This window comes from Chelonoidis abingdonii, chromosome 2 (genome assembly GCF_003597395.2).
Source record: "Chelonoidis abingdonii isolate Lonesome George chromosome 2, CheloAbing_2.0, whole genome shotgun sequence".
Taxonomy (NCBI): Eukaryota; Metazoa; Chordata; order Testudines; family Testudinidae; genus Chelonoidis; species Chelonoidis abingdonii.
The window spans coordinates 139394167-139412579 of NC_133770.1; the positions used below are offsets into that span (position 1 = coordinate 139394167).

The following is an 18413-nucleotide window of genomic DNA, read 5'->3' on the forward strand; positions in this document are numbered from 1 at the left end:
CTCCTAGGTGGCAGGGACAGGGAGGGTCTCCACGGACTGCTGCCCACAGGCACCACCCCCGCAGCTTCCATTGGCCACAGTTCCCAGCCAATGGGAGCTGCAGAGCCAGCGCTCGTGATGGGGGCAGCATGTGGAGACACCCCCCAGGAGCCACAGGGACATGTCAGCTGCTTCTGGGAGCAAAGCAGCATGAAGGGAGAGATCAGAGTGGGCAGGGAGCCGCGCCTTAGCCCTGTTGCTGGCACATCTCTGCATGCCTGTTGGAGAGAGGGAGGCAGCAGGTCTTCGTGCACTGCCTAGGGCAGGGGCAGCACAAGGAACCACCTCCCCCACCCCACCAGAGGCATGCAGAGACGCGCCAGCAGCCGGCCACTTCCAGGAGTGGTGTGGGGCCACCAGCCATGGCATGCAGGCAGCCTGCCTGCCTGAGCCCTGCTGCGCTGTCAGCCAGGGGCGGGTTGATATTTGTCTTCCATTTTTGGTGGGCCCCCATGCTACCGCACAGTTTGTTTCATGGTAAATCCATTCCTGGATTGGATATTTAAATCTGAAACTAACTTCTCACCACTTACGCTGATTGGTTGCTTTCTGCAATTCATTCTTCTGGGCAGTGACAACAGCCAAACTAGTTTTCGTCACTTGGTAGCATATTGTGCACTAACCGAAACAGCACAAGAAAATCTGTAACTATTATTGGACCTAAGGGATTAAAATATTGCTCTTTGTCTTGGATTTTGTAAGCACAGGACTTGATAAAAATAAAGCTTAAACTAAGTTTGACCTAATTGTCCATTTATGAAGGGAATTGTGCATAGCATTAAGACTCTCTTAGTGTGCCATATTATAAGAACAAATGGTCTAATGAATAGCTGGTAAATTCTGAATACGTAAAACCGGAAACATAAAAAAAGTCCACCCGTGGAACACATTGCCGGAGTAAAGAGTCAAACACAAAGGCTGGAAATAATAGGAAGATAGTATTAGGATCAACTATATACGAAGGTACCTATGCCATTGTAAAGGGACATCTTCTGGATGTAAGTGGATCACAACATGTCAACATGTCATCTAAAGGAAAACTTTCCCTCACTTTTACAATTCAAAACTTGCTAGGATCATATTCATAATGTGGATAATGGTCTTCCTTGGAAGCATTAGTATATTGGTGTGCCCGTACAGTTCCAATTTAAAATTGATGCTTGATTGTGGGTAACAGGGTGAACTTAAAATAGTACTCAGAATTGGAGTAGTGTTCAACATTTACAAGCTTGACATGTAGCCCCTAGGTGGGGAGCAAAGTAGAGGGAGAGGAGTAAATAGGAGTAAGCATTATGATGGGTACTACCATGAACAATGACAGGTGCTTTCAATTTAAACATGGGTCCCTGACCAAAAGAACCGAATCTAAGTTTAACAAAGACAAATGCAAAGTGCTCCAGTTAGGAAGGAAAAATCAATTTCACACATCAAAATGGGAAGAGACTGTCTAGGAAGGAATATGGCAGAAAGGGATCTAGGGGTTATAGTGCACCACAAGCTAAATTATAGATCTAACAGTTGATGTTGTTGCAAAAAAAGAACGTGATTCTGGGATGCTTACAGTGTTGTTCTGAGCAAGAGACGAGAAGTCATTCTTCCACTCTATCTCTGCTGGTTAAGCCTCAACTGGAGTATGTGTCCAGTTCTGGGACTGCATTCAAGAAAGATGTGGAGAATTGGAGAGGGTCCAGAGAAGCAACAAGAATGATTAAAGGTCTTGAAACATGACCTAAAAGGAGCTTAAAAAATTGGGTTTGTTAAGTTTGGAAAAGAGAAACTGGAGAGGGAATATAGCGTTTTCAGGTATCTAAAAGGGTGTCATCAGGAGAGGGAGAAACTGTTCACCTTAACCTCTAAGGATAGAACAAGAAGCAATGGGCTTAAACTGCAGCAAGGGAGGTTTAGGTTGGACATTAGGAAAAATTTCTAACTGTCAGGGTGGTTAAACACTGGAATAAATTGTCTAGGGAGGTTGTGGAATCCCCATCTCTGGAGGTATTTAAGAGTAGGTTAGATAAATGTCTATCAGGGATAGTCTAAACAGTATTTGGTCTTGCCAAGAGAGCAGGGGACTGGACTCGATGACCTCTCGAGGTCCCTTCCAGCCCTAGAATCTATGAATCTATGAACAAGTGTTGCAATATTAATAGGCAGCAGGTTTATAAAAACAAAAGGAAGTATTTTTTCACACAACACGCAGACAACCTGTGGAACTCTTTCCCAGAGGAGGTTGTAAAGGCCAAGACTATAACAGGGTTCAAAAAAGAACTAGATAAATTCATGGAGGCTAGGTCCATCAATGGCTATTAGATAGGATGGGTAGTAATGGTGTCCCTAGCCTATGTTTGCCAGGAGCTGGGAATGGGTGACAAGGGATGGATCACTTGATGATTACCTGTTCTGTTCATTCCCTCTGAAGCACCTGGTATCGGCCACTGTTGGAAGACAGAATACTGGGCTAGATGCACCTTTGGTCCAACCCAGTGTGGCTGTTCTTATGTCAAAACAACCATCAGTTTAACTGTTCTGGTTTTGATAACAATATTCCTATAAGTCAAACAGAAGCTTCTCAGCAAAGGTGCCAGGAACTGGCTCATGGTGGGAGAAATGACTCAGTTCAGCTTCTGTAATAAAATAAAATAAAAAGGTACAGGATAATTCTGTACATCTCAATTGCTAATCATGCCCACTCAAAAACTTGAAAGCTCCTATCTTTAATTTTGCCTTCCGCTTGTATGTTGATGTGTTCATCACTGAAAGTATACAATAAGGATAGGCCATATTATGAAACTCTTCACTGTGCCAAAAAAACCCACACCCTACAAGCTAATCTCAAGGGCGAGATAACTGTCTGGTGTAAACTGGCAGTGTTCCTACAGTGGAATAAAATTGGCCCAGGTGTGTTGGAGGAGCTCTGGGGAAACAGCTCACTAGTTTAGTACTACTGCAAAGCTAACAGCCTGTTTTACAGGGCTTAGGCAAATTCCTTCTAAACAATGGAGTGGTCTCCAAACTGATTAGTAGTTATAGTATGTTCTCCAGTAACGCTCAACTGTGGGCATGAACTAAACTTAAAATATCAATCCCCTGATTCTCAAAACTACATAAATGTTTAACCTTACATGAAAGCACTTAATTATAAAATGCCAACCTTAAGTACATCTATTGCAGTGGTTCCCAAACTTTAACAACCCTTTCACTAAAATGTCAAGTCTAGCGAACGCCCTCCTAAAAATGAATATTTCCAGGGATTTTCTCCTTTACTTAAGTATAAATTATAAAAGCAGTGATCTTGGAAATATAAAATTTGTTTTTATCACATGCTTATTACACACTATTTACTATTAATTATTCATTATTATTTATCGCTACAGTATTTTTATTACATTATGAAAACAGCAACACTCTTCCAAGATCTCACTTTCAGAGCTTATAACACTTCAACTAAGCCTGTTATAAGACAAGGCTCCTATGTTTCATCAAGGAGTATCAGATGTGAAACAGCATGAAGGTATTTAAGAAGACAACTCAAAGAGTTCCTCCTACACAAGCATTCGGGTCTTCAGCAGTCCAGGCAAACAACTTGTTCTTCGTAATAATTTTAAAAACAATACTAGCTACCTATTTAATTTTAAAAACAGCAAAAAATATCCACCTCCCTTTCCATTTCTTATAAGAAGTCTTGAAGTTTAAATCTCCTCAGTGTGATAGATATGCTTGCTTTGATCTGCTTAGCTCTTGGAAGTCCAGGAGCTCCGGACTGCTGGCCTGGTGCAGGGCCACACCCAACTGCAGAACGACATAGACACTGAGATCAGCTCTGGGAAGACTCTGCTTAAGACACTTGCCCCAGCACTCAGGTGTCCACCTCCTGTGGAGTGCAAACCCAAAGGTATATTATGAAATTTGCCTCCTCCCTCAATGTGGAGGAAGGTATTCACAGCCTCTTACCTCTTGCCCCCAATTATGAATTGCAAAAACTGGGTTATATTATAAACAAGAAATAGGGTTATTAACTACAAAAGGTGAATTTTAAGTGAATATAAGAGAGAACACACAAAACAAAGCAGATTACTGAGCATATAAAACAAAATATGCAAGCTACACTCAATATACCTAAGAAACAGGTTATAAAATGTAAGTTCTAACCCTATTATTATTATTTTAGGTAGGTTGCAAAGTTTCTGTAGCTTAGAGTTCCAGTTATAGTTCTTTTCAGACTGGACCTCTGTCTTAGTCTGGACTCCCCCCTGGCCTTCCCTTTAGGTGTCTTTAGCAGTCTCTCTTCTTGAGAAGACAGGCCATGGAGAGGAGGAGTCCTGTTTGCCTTCCTCCATGCCCTTAAATAAGGTTTACATAAGGTGGGAATCCTTTGTTTCTCAAACTTGACCCCTCTCCCCTTTTAATGGAAAGTTATTAGAAGTCCAAGAAAATGTCTAGTATCAGGTGACAAGACCATCTGACCTAGTAGTGTCACAGTTATGTCCCAGGACGCCTCCCAGGAGGGAGAGAGATTAGTATCTTCACAGTCTTGTTGTTCCTTCCTGATGGCCCATAAAATCTGATGGCCTGTCGTCTGGTGGGTGTCTTCCCAATACACACCCAGTTGTAATTGTTACTGTGACTGGGATCCTAGTGGGGAGCCAGCTGTGGTCACTCAATTAGGGTGAACTGCAAAGAATGGGGCAGACAATCCCAATAAAACTGGGGGATATTCCAATACTTAGATTTACCAAGCCAGGATAAAACAGCTTCTTTATTACCGTACCGGTTACTCAGAAGTCCAAACAACACAGTTCCCTTAAAATGATCCAGCCTCAGGCCTCCATCCAGGTACCCATGTCAAATATAACGAACATTTCTGTACATCTTATTTCATCATGTAAAAGAAAAGATTCTACCAATCCCAAAGTATCGGACACATTACCTCCCAGGTTAATTAACATTGCAGATCTTACCCAAATACACACAATAGCCAATTCTTATTAACTAAACTAAAATTTACTAAAAAACAAAAGAGAGAGAGAGTATGGTTAAAAGATCAATACACATACAGACATGAGTTCAATTCATTTAGGTGCAGATTCATAGCAGAGATGGTGAACTTTGTAGTTGCAAAGAGTTCTTTTAGAAATAGTTCATAGGTTATAGTCCAATGTCCAAATCTCATATTCAAAGGGTACCAGCATAACTGAGACCTCAGTCTTGTGACTCAAACTTCCCCTGATGAAGCCTAAGCAGATCTGAGAAGAGAGAATCAGGACCCAAGGATCTTTTATAGAAGTTCATGTTCTCTTTTGCAAGGTGTTTTATGTTATTTGGTGTAAAACAGCGGGAAGACCACTGGGTTTAGGTCACATGGTATGGCTGAGAGAGAGACTATATAAGGTGAGAACACACCTTAAGTAGTGCTGTCCTTCTGAGCGGCAGCCTGTGAGATGCGTGCTTCGAGAGGCAATATACCATCAGAAGAGCTTACCTGATCTCCACCCAAGATGCTCCATAGCCATGGTTCATCCAGATTCTATGTTCCTCTTGCCAACCATTATATAAGTAGTGGGCAATCCAGGAAACAACGTTTCAGTCACACAGCCTGTCTGTGTCCGGAGGTCCATCTGCAAGTATAATAATGTAGGGGAAGAATTTCTGTATTTCTATTCTGGTTGTTAATACCCACATGTCATCTTGAATTCCTGACAACAACAACTAAGAATTCATCTTGGCTGCCTTTCTTCCCCCTCCTTAGGTATAGTTTTCCGCCCTTTCTAATGAAAGGTGGGAAACAGGGCAACCATGTGACATGTGATCTGCCCAGTAGCAGAAGGGCATATAAGGGTTAGCATGTCTGAGGGAAGGGGCTGCCCACCTGAGTGGCAGAGTGCTGGATCACAGCAGTGTGTTCTACTCAGGTGGGTAAGCCAGGTCACCGCACCTTAGGGTTGTGAGAGGGTTTAACACACTTGCATGCAAGGGTGAGCTGCTAGCTGCCACCCTCTCCTCTGAATCTTACTTGCACCCACGATGACGCAGGGGAGGAGAAAGAAGAATCACCAGCATCAATCAGAATTACCACCTACCTGTTGCCTGTTGCCTGAGGTCCACTTCTCACCCTGCTGAGTCACCTGATCGGTTCTGGGCCTGATCTGCATCATGAGGTCAAGAGGCTCCAGACACAAGCTTCAAGATATGATAGAGACCTTTTAAGTACTCTATACCCCTTAGCTGGGACCCGTCTTGGGTCACAGTCAATACAGTTATACTGTTACCTTTACCTATTTACTTACCTGTGTTGGGAGTCCTTTAAAGCATACCCCGTTTACTTATCTTGTTTTCTAATAAACATACCTGAACTTTACTCCTGCACTCGCTTGTTGGGTTTTATTCTGGGAAATCTTAAACCCCGATGAAAGATGTGAGCAGAGAGACTATAATAGGACTCACTCCTGCAGCACCTCCTGCTGGTCGTCCAGGAAATTAGCTCATCCAGCCGTTGGAGTGCCCTCTGGAGGCCGGTGTCCCGCTAGCCCCCGTGTCCCTCCCGGACCCAGTACCCTGTCATCTGGGGCACTGCCACCTGGCAGTAACCCCTCAGTCTTAGAGTCTCCCCTCTCCAGGGAACCCCCACCCACTATCCCCACCTTGCCTCAGTATATGGCTAGGTTGGGTTTGGACCTGCTGCCTTTGCCTCTCCCTGGGATGCCTCTGCAACTCCCAGTACCTATTTGCCTTCTGCTAGGCGGCAGTCTGGGGCTTTCCAGGCTGGAGCTCCCCGGCTCCTCTGCCTTTCCCCAGCCCTGCTTCACTCAAATACCCTGTCTCTAGCTCCCTGCAGCCAGGCCCATTTCTCTCTACAAACAGAGAGAAACTGCCGAGTTCCTGGCTGCCAGCCTCTTATATAGGGCCAGCTGAGGCCTGATTGGGGTGTGGCCCAGCTGCGGCTACTTCCCCAATCAGCCTAGCAGTTTTTTCCTCTGCCACAGCCCTCTCCCAGGGCTGTCTTTAAACCCCTCAGGGCAGGAGCGGGTAACCACCCAGCTACAGAGACGAATCTCTGAACTGGTCCCCGGCCATCCTAAAACCAGTCAATAGTAACACCGTTGTTAGTCACCCATATTTGTAAGGTGTAATTGGGTCTGAGCTCAATGCCCACAGTTCCAAGTTCACCATTGAGTTATTTGTTGTACTATCTTTCATTTAAAAAATCTTTCTTCAGTTTCATTTCCCCAGGGATCAGTCATCCTTCCAGTGATTCGGAGGTGGGAGCGTCTTACAAGTGATAGATACTGAGTTGGGTCGAGCCATTACCATATATGGCTTACCTTTAACATTGCAACTTCCAGCCAAGCAACAGTTTGACAAGTTGGGATTTCCTTGGAGAAGAAAAGATAATTAGGATGACTTTGAAGAAGGTCCATCATCAGTACTTAGCTATATGAATTAACATAAGGCTTGTTCTGCCACCATTCACAGTACATTTCAAAGAGAGATGAATATCAAGATATCTCGTGTTTACAATTCATTTAAATGTTAGGATGTTCTTTTGATCTCTGAAGTATCAGAATACAGCATAGACAGGGACTGTTGATTACATGGTTGACCCTACTCATACATATGTACATCCACAAACATTATCTACCCACTTGTCTTCTGAGGGTTATTTATTTTGCAGGACGTTTAATCCTTTCTGAGCATGTGTCACAGTTACATAGTCCATATTCCTAACTTTAGATACAGAAATGATAAAGGCATACTAATTGGATAATCACATTTAGCAAATCATAACCTTTCTAATGATATCCTCCGTGAGCCATCTTGCATAAAGTACATCTCAGTTATGTCATATCCATATCATAAGCATACTTCCATACAGAAAATGGAGTGTAACTTCACAGACATACTTCAGTTTAAGTGATTAAGGGCCTAGGCTTTTGGAGCAGGAAAATCCTAGCTGTCTTTGCTACCATAAGCTTCTAGTTGGCTCTGATAGAAAAACAACCATGAAGACCTACATTTCATGTATTATTAAACTGATCTGCTTGTGTTATGGGGGGAATGCAACTTCTCTCATATTTCACATATATTTGTTCCCCTTTGTCAACCATACCTTTCAGTTCTCACTAGTTTTGAATTTTTTTCATAAATCTTCAGTGGCCTTCAGGCAGTACAGTGCACTTCTTGGTCAGGTTGCATGCCAGCTGAAGCCTGTCTCAGTTAGCTTGACCATAGAGCATGCTGAGTTTACTCCCTAACAGGGGCATGCCCAAGGGGGAGCAAGCAGGGGCATGTCCTCCCCAATAATTATAGGGGGAATAGAACTTCTCTGGTCCCGGGTCGGCAGAGGCAGGAAAGAGCGAGTTCCTGCTGGAATGGGGGGAAGAGTGAATTCCTCCCGGGCCCAGGGCAGGGGAGTGAGAGGTGAGGGTAGAATGAGGTCCTGCTAGGGTAAGGTGGGGTAGGGGAGGAGAAGGGAAGAACAAGCTCCTGCCGGGGCCAGAGTGGTGGGGGGCAGTGAGCTCCTCCCGGGGCTGGGTGGGGAGGGGGAAAGAGAGCTCATGGGGGGTAGGGTGACCAGATAGTAACTGTGAAAAAACGGGATGGCGTGGAGGGTAATAGGCGCTTATATAAGAGAAAATCCGAACAAATGGAAGTGGAGGTGAGGGGGAATAAACAAGGGGAATCAGACCATAGGAAGAAGAGAAGGGGCATGATAACCTTGCAGTACTGTTCAGAGACTCTTGAATGTCTTGGGGATCTTGTAGACAAGTGAAATTAATGTCTCTCACCACCTCTTAACATGCATGCAGTAATACTCTTAGTTAAGTATCTTACTGATGAGTAGACCAGTGTCAAGATAAGCCTTGCAATATAAACAGAACCATGTACAGAAATTAGGTAAAAAAATCCCTCCCCCGGACCTTGCCTTCTATTTGCATTCTGGACTCTGCCAGGTACAGTGGCCCCTATTGCTGGCCAGCAGCACTGCACCCCATTTCTGTGGGGAAAAAAGGAAAGTCTGTGCACCCACCCAACATGAATTTCTGCAAAATTCTGCATTGTGTGGTGATGCAGAATTCCCCCAGAAGTAGCATGTGTAGTGTTCAGTGGCATATTCAAGAAGAGAATAGCTTTCAGATTAACCCATCTACTCTGAACTACTGTGAGCCTACCTGAAATTCAGTCCTGCTTATACATATGTGGGATCATGCAATATCTTGTTAGCATCTCACAAACTTGTTCTCAGATTTCTGCAGGGAAGGCCGATACTATCAAAGAAAAGAAAGAGGGAGGGCAAGGAAGGGTTAATCAGTATCAAGAGACATGGAGTGTTTGGCTTTGTAATATCTGGGGAAGTCAAGTGGTGCAGGTGGGGATGTAGTAGCATGGCCTCATTAACAGTTCCCCTTTTAAAACAGGACAGTAATTACTATCTTGCAAAAGCTAAGAAAGAATTTATTAATAACTCAGTTTGAAATTGCCTTTCTAGTGAGGATTTCTGAAACTGTTCCCTTATTAAAAGTAGGAAAATGTACTTGAACATATTCTTTGAGTATGCTAAAATGACTAAAAATATATTAACTTTTCATAAAGGTGAAGTTGCAGCAGCTCCAGCAACACACATAGGAATCCTTGGCATTTTTGTGTGTAAGAAATACGAGTCCGCCTCAAATTCAGAGAGCAGCCTCCTGAAAAAAGTGGTGAGGGTCTGGCATGTCTTACAACATCCATCATTAATTCTCTAGTTCTTGTGATTAAAACTTTATTCCTGGTGGGCGTCCAGCCCTGTATTAATTGCTGTGCCCCTGGATCCCAATTACCTGATTTTGGCTTTCATTTAAGGTTCATCTGGGGTCAGATCATCCCTGTTCAGGAGAGATAGTAGCCCCAGTTAGGAGGCAGCTGTTGCTTGTACCTTTGACTGTCTCAGAATCCAGTCCAAATGATGCTGTATCTGGGCTCCTTTCCCCTCCAACAGCTATTCTGCCTCTTAGTTTCCCCACTCCTAGAGAGGCTTTTCTTGTACATCCCTCTGGTTCCTAGGGGAGCTAGTTAGAGTTCATTTCTAAAGCCAGCTGACCAACTGTGACGGGTTCGGTCACATAAACCCCCTTGAAGCTGTCATGTGACATGCTGGAATTACCTCTGAGCCCATTTCCCACTGCCAGCTTGGGACTCCAGAACCCTGGCTTGTTGAGCCAGACACGCTAGTCTGCTGCAACACATACCAAGTCTGATCAATGCCCCCAAAGCTGCAGACTCAGCACCCACCATTTTTTCCCCATGGTGCGCCAGCCCTGGAGAACCCACAGAGTTGGCACCTATGCATGCATATCAACATTTTTCTCATGGGGAAACAAAGTTAAAGATGACACTGTGGCTGCAAGTGAATTGGCCTATGTCTTTCATGAAGTGAAGCACAACTACAGCTTTTTGTCAATGACTGTGATAGCAAATTAGTACATACTCTTCTGCTGTGGCAAATAAAATGAAGCTGAAAGGAACAAAAATCAAAAGTCTAGTTGAGAATGTGTTTTCTTTGGAAACAGCAGTATAAAAGCTAAAAGAAAGGTTCTCCCTTTGCAGTTGCTACTTATGCTTCAAATGAAGGAAGCCGGAAGTTTTTTCCTTCAGCTACTTGGTGTTTTTTTTTTTAAATCGGAAGAGATATAAACAACATCCTTTCGGATTTTTATGAAGAACTAGATGAGACATCGGAGTTGATTTCAGGAGGCATAATTAATGCCATAAATGAGCTTGGGTTGGACCTGAAAAATGTCAGTGCTTGTGGAGCCAATAAAGCTTCTGTGAATTATGGTAAGAACTGTTCTGTGTTTGCTGAACTTAAAGCTGTGCAACCACTGAAGATCCAAGCTAACTGCAACTGTTATGTTTTAAACAATGCAGCAAAAAAATGCATGAAAGCCCTCAGCTTTGGCATAGAAGGTTTGGTTTTGAAGATTTTCAATGAGTTTTCATGCAGTGCAAAAAAAGTAGAACATCTCAAATCCTGCTTTGAACTTGTGGAGCAAGAGTATCAGAAAGTACTTTTGCATGTGCCCATTCACTGGTTAATCCTCTTCACTACAACTGAAAGGCTTCTGTTGAACTTCTTTTTCTTCTTTCATATGGCTGCTGGAGAACAGCAACTACAGTTTCACTTGAAGTTAATTGAGTCAAATGGCTACATCAGGAGTGGCAGAATTTATTGCACTAATGCCTCCTTCATATATATAAATTGGGCTGTAGATGGTGATACGTTCCATGGTCTGTCATGGAGAGCCACACTCACACACTGGGGAGTCCTTGATTTTCCATTTGTGCATTAGATGTTTGCATCTACCATGGTTAGTTCAGAGTAGACCAAGAAGACCGTGGAAGGTCGAACCCAGGCACCTTCTGCATGGGATCCGGCATAAGGTGCTTATTTTTGAAGTCTTGTTTAGCCCAATCTGCTTTCCAAGCCTCCTTCTGATCACAGCCTGATTGCATGAGGCTAAGCTAATGTTCCCACAAAGGTTTGCGGGACAAAGGATGTTGAGGGGTGGGGCATTGTCAAGGTCTTGGTGGATAAGAAGACATCTGTTTTCCTGGATTCGCTGAGCTTCACAGAGTGCTGCAGCAGTTCAGCATATCCTGTCCTAACATTGTGGGGGAACAATATGAGACAGAACAGGTAGCCATGGTGTTGGAGTCAACTTAAGGGTTCCAATGATGGACTGCATCATTGTACTCAGTTGCGTGTCAACAAGTCACATGTGGCTGCATCCGATCCTCACCTGTGCACAATATTCAGCTACCGAATATAAGTAGTATTGCGGATGTTCACAACACTAATGCCAATGCACCCCAGGTTGTACCTGTTAGTTTCTGGATTATGTCGAGTCTTATTTTTATCTTTGTAGCTACCTTCTCAAGGTGATCACGGAAGGTGAGGGTGCGGTAAAGTTTCACTCTGAGGTATGTTGGGATGTAATTATGTTGCACATTTTTACCACACAAAGCTACTTTCAGCGTGCTTTTGGCACTCCGATTATTAAGATGAAATGCACTTACTATTATTTTTTCCAGGGTTTGGTTTGAGCCTCCATTTCCAGAAGTATTGTTCTATATTTCAGAGTTCCTCCGTTAATGCTTTCTCAATGTTATGCAGGCTTAATACTTGGATTGGCATCGCAAGATCATCTGCATATCCAAATTTTCATGACTCAGTTAGAGGCATGCCACTTAGGTACATATTTAAAAGGGTTGGTGCGAGTACAGAGTCTTGTGGTAAGCCATTTATGGTACAGGGTGAGCTGGTCTTACACCCAGAGGCGTCTGTTAGCATGGTCCACAGCAGGCGAAATGTTTGATAGCAAAGTATAATTTTTGCAAGTTTCAGCATCAGGCCCTTAATCCATACAGTGTCATACACAGATGACATGTCGACAAATACTGTGTCAGTCTTTAGTTTTTTCTGATAGCCAGCCTCAATGTGATTTGTGAGTTCCATAACTTGGCTGGAACAACTACTATTTGGCTGGAAGTCAGCCTGTTCAACAGGGATACTTGGCTCAGTAAAAGGGTGTATTATTTTGAGGATGATATGTTCAGGAATTTTATAGCTTATGCATAGTAGAGAAATTGGCCTATAGCTTCCTGCTTAATTAGTGGGCTTCCCGGACTTCAGAATGGCAATTATCATTGCCTCACACCATATTTCAGGGATCTGTACTGTCCTGAAGGTAGCAGAGTACAACGTTGCTAGTCACTGGAATCGTTTGATGATAGAAGAGTGTATCAACAATTTTACTGGACACTTGCATCAATCCCCAGAGGAGAACCTTCGAGTATCAGCATTGAGGAAGTAAAAGAAGGACTTGGTGTGATAAAAAAAGGGAAGGCTACAGACCCTGATGGTATTCTGCTAGAATTCCTCCTATGTTGAACTGATAAGCTATCACAGTGTACTTGGATCTTGTGGAATCGAACTGTGACAGGCTGATCTGGAGATTCATCGGAGATCAGGAGCATGAGTTAAATGATAAGTTGACATTTCCTGAATACATTTATTTTGTTTGCATTCTGTCATGGCCATGTTTCAGAAGCAGGGCCAGCTCCAGGCACCAGCATTCCAAGTTGGTGCTTGGGGTGGCAATCTGCAGGGGGCGGCAGTCCCTGTTGTTTTGCCCCCAAGCAGCGCACTGAATTGTCGCTGCGGACGGCGGGGGCAGTCTGTGTGCCCTTAGAGCGGCACGTGTGTTTCCTCGGTGGTGGCAATTTGTCAGCAACTTCTATGTTTAGCTGTCCGTGGCGCCTTCAGCTAAACATAGAAGCTGCTGCCGAATTGCCGCAGCCACAGAAACGCGTCTGCCGCTCTAAGGGCACATGGATTGCCCCCGCTGTTCGCGGTGGCAATTCGGTGTGCTGCTTGGGGCGGCGAAAACTGTAGAGCCATCCCTGTTCAGAAGTCAATTTCCATTCTTGAAAAGGATTCTACAAATGCCACAGAACTTTTTGATCTGATGTTGGATGTCAGAAGCCAGCTGATTGACAGAGCAAAGGATGAGTTTTTCGGTTATCAAGTGAACAGAACTTTGCCACGCTTGCCAAGGGAAGCCCAGGAAAAGTTCAGAAATGAAGCAAAGACTATGTATAGTTGAGCAGTAGCTTATCTGGAGAAATGGTTTTCTTTCAAAGACTTTCCATTTAAGTTATTTTCATGGCTAAACTTCAAGGAAGTGCCAGCATTTGATGACTTAATGAAGCTGCAAGACCTTTTGAAATTGAGTGCTGCTACTGTCATGGATGAGGATGATTTCTACAGGGAGTTCTGTCTCTTAAGTACTGGTGTCCCAGCTCTAATGGAAGTTGACATTCTTGCTGGACCTGATGATAAGTGGCAAGCATTTTTCAGGACTGTGGAAGCCCCAAATGTCTTGAAAATTGTTCAGCATGTGTTTTCCGTTCCATGCAATAATGTATTCATGGGGCAAATGTTCAGTTTGATGGGAAACCTCTGAACTGATTAGAGGAATTGCTTAGGTGTTGAAGAGGTCAAAAGTGAGCTTTGCATAGATGCAATCTTAGCTATTCCTGTCTGGAATTCTACAATGTTGCTGTTAAACATAAATGGCTGGAAATGGCAAAATCAAATGACAAATACAAATACAAGAAATAAACTCAGTGGATTTTCTTCATTTATAAAGTTCCAAAACATTCACATTCACATATATAATTAAAATACAGAAACAATACAATTTGGGAAACAATAATCTCAATAGAGATGTATCAGAGGGGTAGCCGTGTTAGTCTGGATCTGTAAAAGCAGCAGAGAATCCTGTGGCACCTTATAGACTAACAGACGTTAGACAACAACGTTTGAGCGTGAGCTTTCGGTGGTGAATACACTATTTCTAGACGCAGTAGTGAATTCCGGGTAGGTATTATATGCTACAGCAAGCTAGAGAATAACGAGGTATTCAATCAGGGTAAGGTGAGCCTGTTCTAGCAGTAGAGGTTGAAAACCCAAGAGGAGAAACTGGTTCTGTATATGGCAAGCCCTTCACAGTCTTGTTAGTCCAGAGCTGATGTTCAAAATTTGCAGAATAACTGAAGCTAGCAAGTTTCTCTTTGAAGTCGTCCTGAAGTTTTTTTTGCTGCAGGATGGCCCCTAAGGTCGGCTAAGTGTGGCCAGGGAGGTTGAAGTGCTCTCCTACAGGTTTTTGTATATTGCCATTCCCTGATATCTGATTGTGTCCATTGCTCCTTTCCACGTAAGTGACTGTCCAGTTGCCGATGTACAATAGCAGAGGGGCATTGCTGGCATATGATGGCGTATATTTACATTGGTGGACGCAGGTGAAGAACCATGATGGTATGGCTTGATCTGGTTAGAGCCAGGGTGTCGCTGTGTACGATATTGGGCAGAGTTGGCAGCATCCTGAGGTTGTTGCATGATTGGTTCCTGAGCTAGAGTTACTATGGTACCCGTGTGCAGTTGCTGGTGACGAATACGTTCAGGTGGCAGCTGTCGTGGGCAAGACGGCCTGCCACCTCCGAGAGGACCCGGGAAACGTGTGGATCATTGTCCAAGGGATGGTTGTTAGAGTCCGTGATTGATGCGTTGGAGGGGTGTGGGGTAGCTGGGGCTTATTGATTGGCCAGTGGAGTCCTATGGTTTTCTTTCTTGGGTTTGTCCTTGCAGTCGGAGCCTCTGGGTACACTCTGCTCTGTTTGATCTGTTTCATAATTTCCTCGTGCGGGTATCTAGTAGTTTGAAATGCTTGGGGAGATTTGTAGTGTTGTCGTGTCTGAGGGTTAGAGCAGATGCGGTGTTACCTCAGTGCTTGGCTTGTAGACAATGGAATCGTGTGATGTGCCCGGGATGGAAGCTGGAGGCATGAAGGTAGCGTAGAGGTCGGTAGGTTCGATTATGGTGGTAATGTTGACCCATCACTTATTGCACTTGTGTGCTAGAAAGTGGACCTCCGTTGTAGATTGTCGCAGGCTAGGTTGATGGGGGTCAAAGTGTTTGAAATCATGGTGGAATTTTCTCGAATTCTCCTTCCCCATGGGTCCAATGATGAAAGAATGTCAATCAATGTAGCTTAAGGTAGATGAAGGGCGTGAGTGGACGAGAGCTGAAGAAGCGTTGTCAGGTCCACCATAAAATATTGGTTATTGTGGGGCCATGCGGGTGCCCAATAGCATGCCACCTGATCTGAAGATAATGTTGTCATCAAACCTTGGAAATAGTGTTGTGAGGATAAAAGCACAGAGCTCACAGCCAATGTGCTGGTGCAGGCAGTTCCTTGCCCACAAGACAGCCGCAACCTGAAGACGTCTCTCACCAGCAACTGCACACCGACCATCGTTAACCCAGCTCAGGACACCAACCATGCAACAAACCTCGATGCCAACTCTGCCCACATACTACACCAAGCGAGCACCCATCACAGGACCTAAACCAGATCAGCCATACCCACACTGGTTCATTCACCTGCACGTCCACCAATTAATAAACGCCAATCATATGCCAGCAAGCCCTCTGCTATGTACATCGCCAAACTGGCAGTCACTCGGAAAGAATAATGGACACAACATCAGATACCAAGGATGGCAATATACCAAAAACCTGTAGGAGAGCACTCAACCTCCACTGCCACACTATAGCAGACCTTAAGGTGGCCATCGCCTGCAGCAAAAAACTTCAAGACTCAGACCTTCAAAGAGAAACTGGTTGACCTTCAGTTTCATCTGCAATTTGACACCATCAGCTGCTGGACTAGAATGGCTTGCCAATTACAGAACCAGTTTCTCCTCCCTTGGTTTTCACACCTCTACTGCTAGAACAGGGCCTCACCCTCCCTGATTGAACTAACCTCGTTATCTCTAGCTTGCTTGCTAGCATATATATACCTACCCCTGGAAATTTCCACTACCTGTGTCTGAAGAAGTGGGTATTCACCCATGAAAGCTCACGCTCCAAAACCTCTGTTAGTCTATAAGGTGCCACAGGATTCTCTGCTGCTTCAATAGAGATGGACAACACAAACAGCTTTGAGAAAAAGGACCAAGGGAAGAAAATGATGTTCTTAATCTTACCTATATGTGCTGTCGAGCTAGATACTACAAGTGACTCGGGGGTGGGTGTTGCAGTTACTTTGTGAAGTGGGGCTGCTGCCTTCCCCCGCATTTCAAAGGTGGTGGGGGGGCAGAAAGTGATCTATTCTGCCCTTTGCCCTCGGAGAAGGCTTCAAGCCCAGGACCCATCCCTTGCTCTGCTCAGACATTTCCTACAGCAGTAGGAGACTGTTGGGCTCTCCCTCCCCCATAGGCGGCTGGGGAAAATATTTTTGGGCTGTGGAGGCTGAGCCGGCCCCACACGCAGCCCCCAGCGGCAGCTGCGATCCCGCGGGGCTGGGCCCTGCCCCCACCTGGCGCCGCGGCTCTGGCGCCACCTGCTGGACGCACGGCGCGCAAGCGGCTCCTCCCCATCGCAGGGACAGAGCCGGGGCGGGGGAGGCAACGCCCCTCCAGCAGGAGCCACGCGCCGCCAGGGCTAGCTGCGGGGTTTCTCTCCCCGGGCAGGAGGGTGTCCCGGGGCCTCTCGCACGCGGGGATCCCCGGCATCGCGCAGCCCCGCGATCGCCCCCGCCGGCAGCCAATGAGAAGCCGCCTCAGCAGCGGGAGCCGCCCAGTGCCGAGCAGAGCCGGAGATCGCCGAGGCTTCCCCTCCGATCTCTCCCCGTTTTCCTTGCGCCCTTGTGCCCTGGGCGGGGATTCTCTTCCCTGATCCCCTCTCCCCCGCCCACCCCACTTGAAACCAAGATGGAGGATGGTGGCTACTGCGGATACCACCGCTGCTATTGCAGCTGCTGCTCCTGATCCCTGAAGAGGCTGCAACACCCCTGTTTCCCCTCCCACCAGCTTCCTGCTGCACTGATTGCAACCCCTCTCCATGCACCCACCCCCTTCCTCCTGCAATTGTCCCTGCTTATGGACCCCCTGTCTCTTGCTCGCATGCATTGAATCTGTGCGTTCACACACAGCCCCCTAGGTGGCTGCTGGGGGGACTCTCGTAGAGCTGCAATTGCACGCATACCTTCATGTTCTTCTATTTATTGTTGCCACCGGCAGCCACCCCCATCTCGGTGCATTACTCTGCTGCCTGGATTTCCGCGTTGGCTGTTGCTAAAAGGTGAAGCCGGGACCTGAAGACAAAACATAGACACACCTTCCTCTTCCCAGGCACCAGCGGGGGAGCAGTGAGTGGATCAGGGTGGTGGTGGTGGGATCTTGTCTGGAAGAGCAGCCACTACACGCAGCAGCCATGAGCAGCTCCACTACCACCACCTCCACGACCAGCAGCGGCAACGCCGGGGAAGGGGCTGAGGAGGCGGCCAAAGACTCTGCAGACATCGCGGCGTTTTTCCGATCCGGTGAGTATACTTGTTTCCTTGGGACAGGAGAGATTTTGATGGGGGAAGGCGGACTGGGAGGCCAAGATTTGCACCAGCCTGGAGGAGGTGGTGAAAAGTCTCTTTTCTCTTTTCTCCCACCAAGAGGGAGTGGGAGCAATTCGCCGCTTTGGAGCTGGCTTTGTGAGAAATGTAAACTGGTAGCTTATTGTGGGAGGCTTTTCTTTCCCTCCCCAAGAAAGCAACTCTCTATGAATCTCTTGCATTTATAGTCGTGTATCTAGGGGGAGGGGTGTAAGAGATCTACAGATTCGTTGGTCTGTACAGGATTGCATACATTTTACGGTATCCATTTTTATACATGACTGCAATCGAGAGTATTCGGATGTCTCTTTTTAAGGAAACGTTTGTGTGCTCTCTATTATTAAGGTATACGTTAGTGTAAATGGCAGAGCTTACTATGGAGCATGTCAC

General features: G+C 45.5%; 1 protein-coding gene and 1 long non-coding RNA gene across 4 annotated transcripts in view; one reads left to right on the forward strand and one right to left on the reverse strand.

Moving 5' to 3' along the window:
- Positions 1 to 6135: 6135 nt before the first annotated feature.
- On the reverse strand, positions 6136 to 17700 carry LOC142046351 (uncharacterized). The gene is made up of 3 exons (XR_012655271.1): positions 17624 to 17700; positions 7359 to 7409; positions 6136 to 6216 (listed from the first exon to the last, which is right to left on the reverse strand). It is a non-coding gene; the product is annotated as an uncharacterized LOC142046351 (long non-coding RNA).
- TRIO (trio Rho guanine nucleotide exchange factor) overlaps positions 17263 to 18413 on the forward strand; it is a 457553-nt gene continuing 456402 nt past the window's right edge. The window contains exon 1 of one of the 3 annotated variants that reach the window (XM_075062688.1): positions 17263 to 17960. In XM_075062688.1, coding sequence (XP_074918789.1) covers positions 17852 to 17960 — 109 coding nt within the window. In that variant the 5' untranslated portion in view covers positions 17263 to 17851. The remainder of the gene's footprint in view (positions 17961 to 18413) is intronic. The other 2 variants (XM_075062687.1, XM_075062686.1) reach the window with 2 other exon arrangements.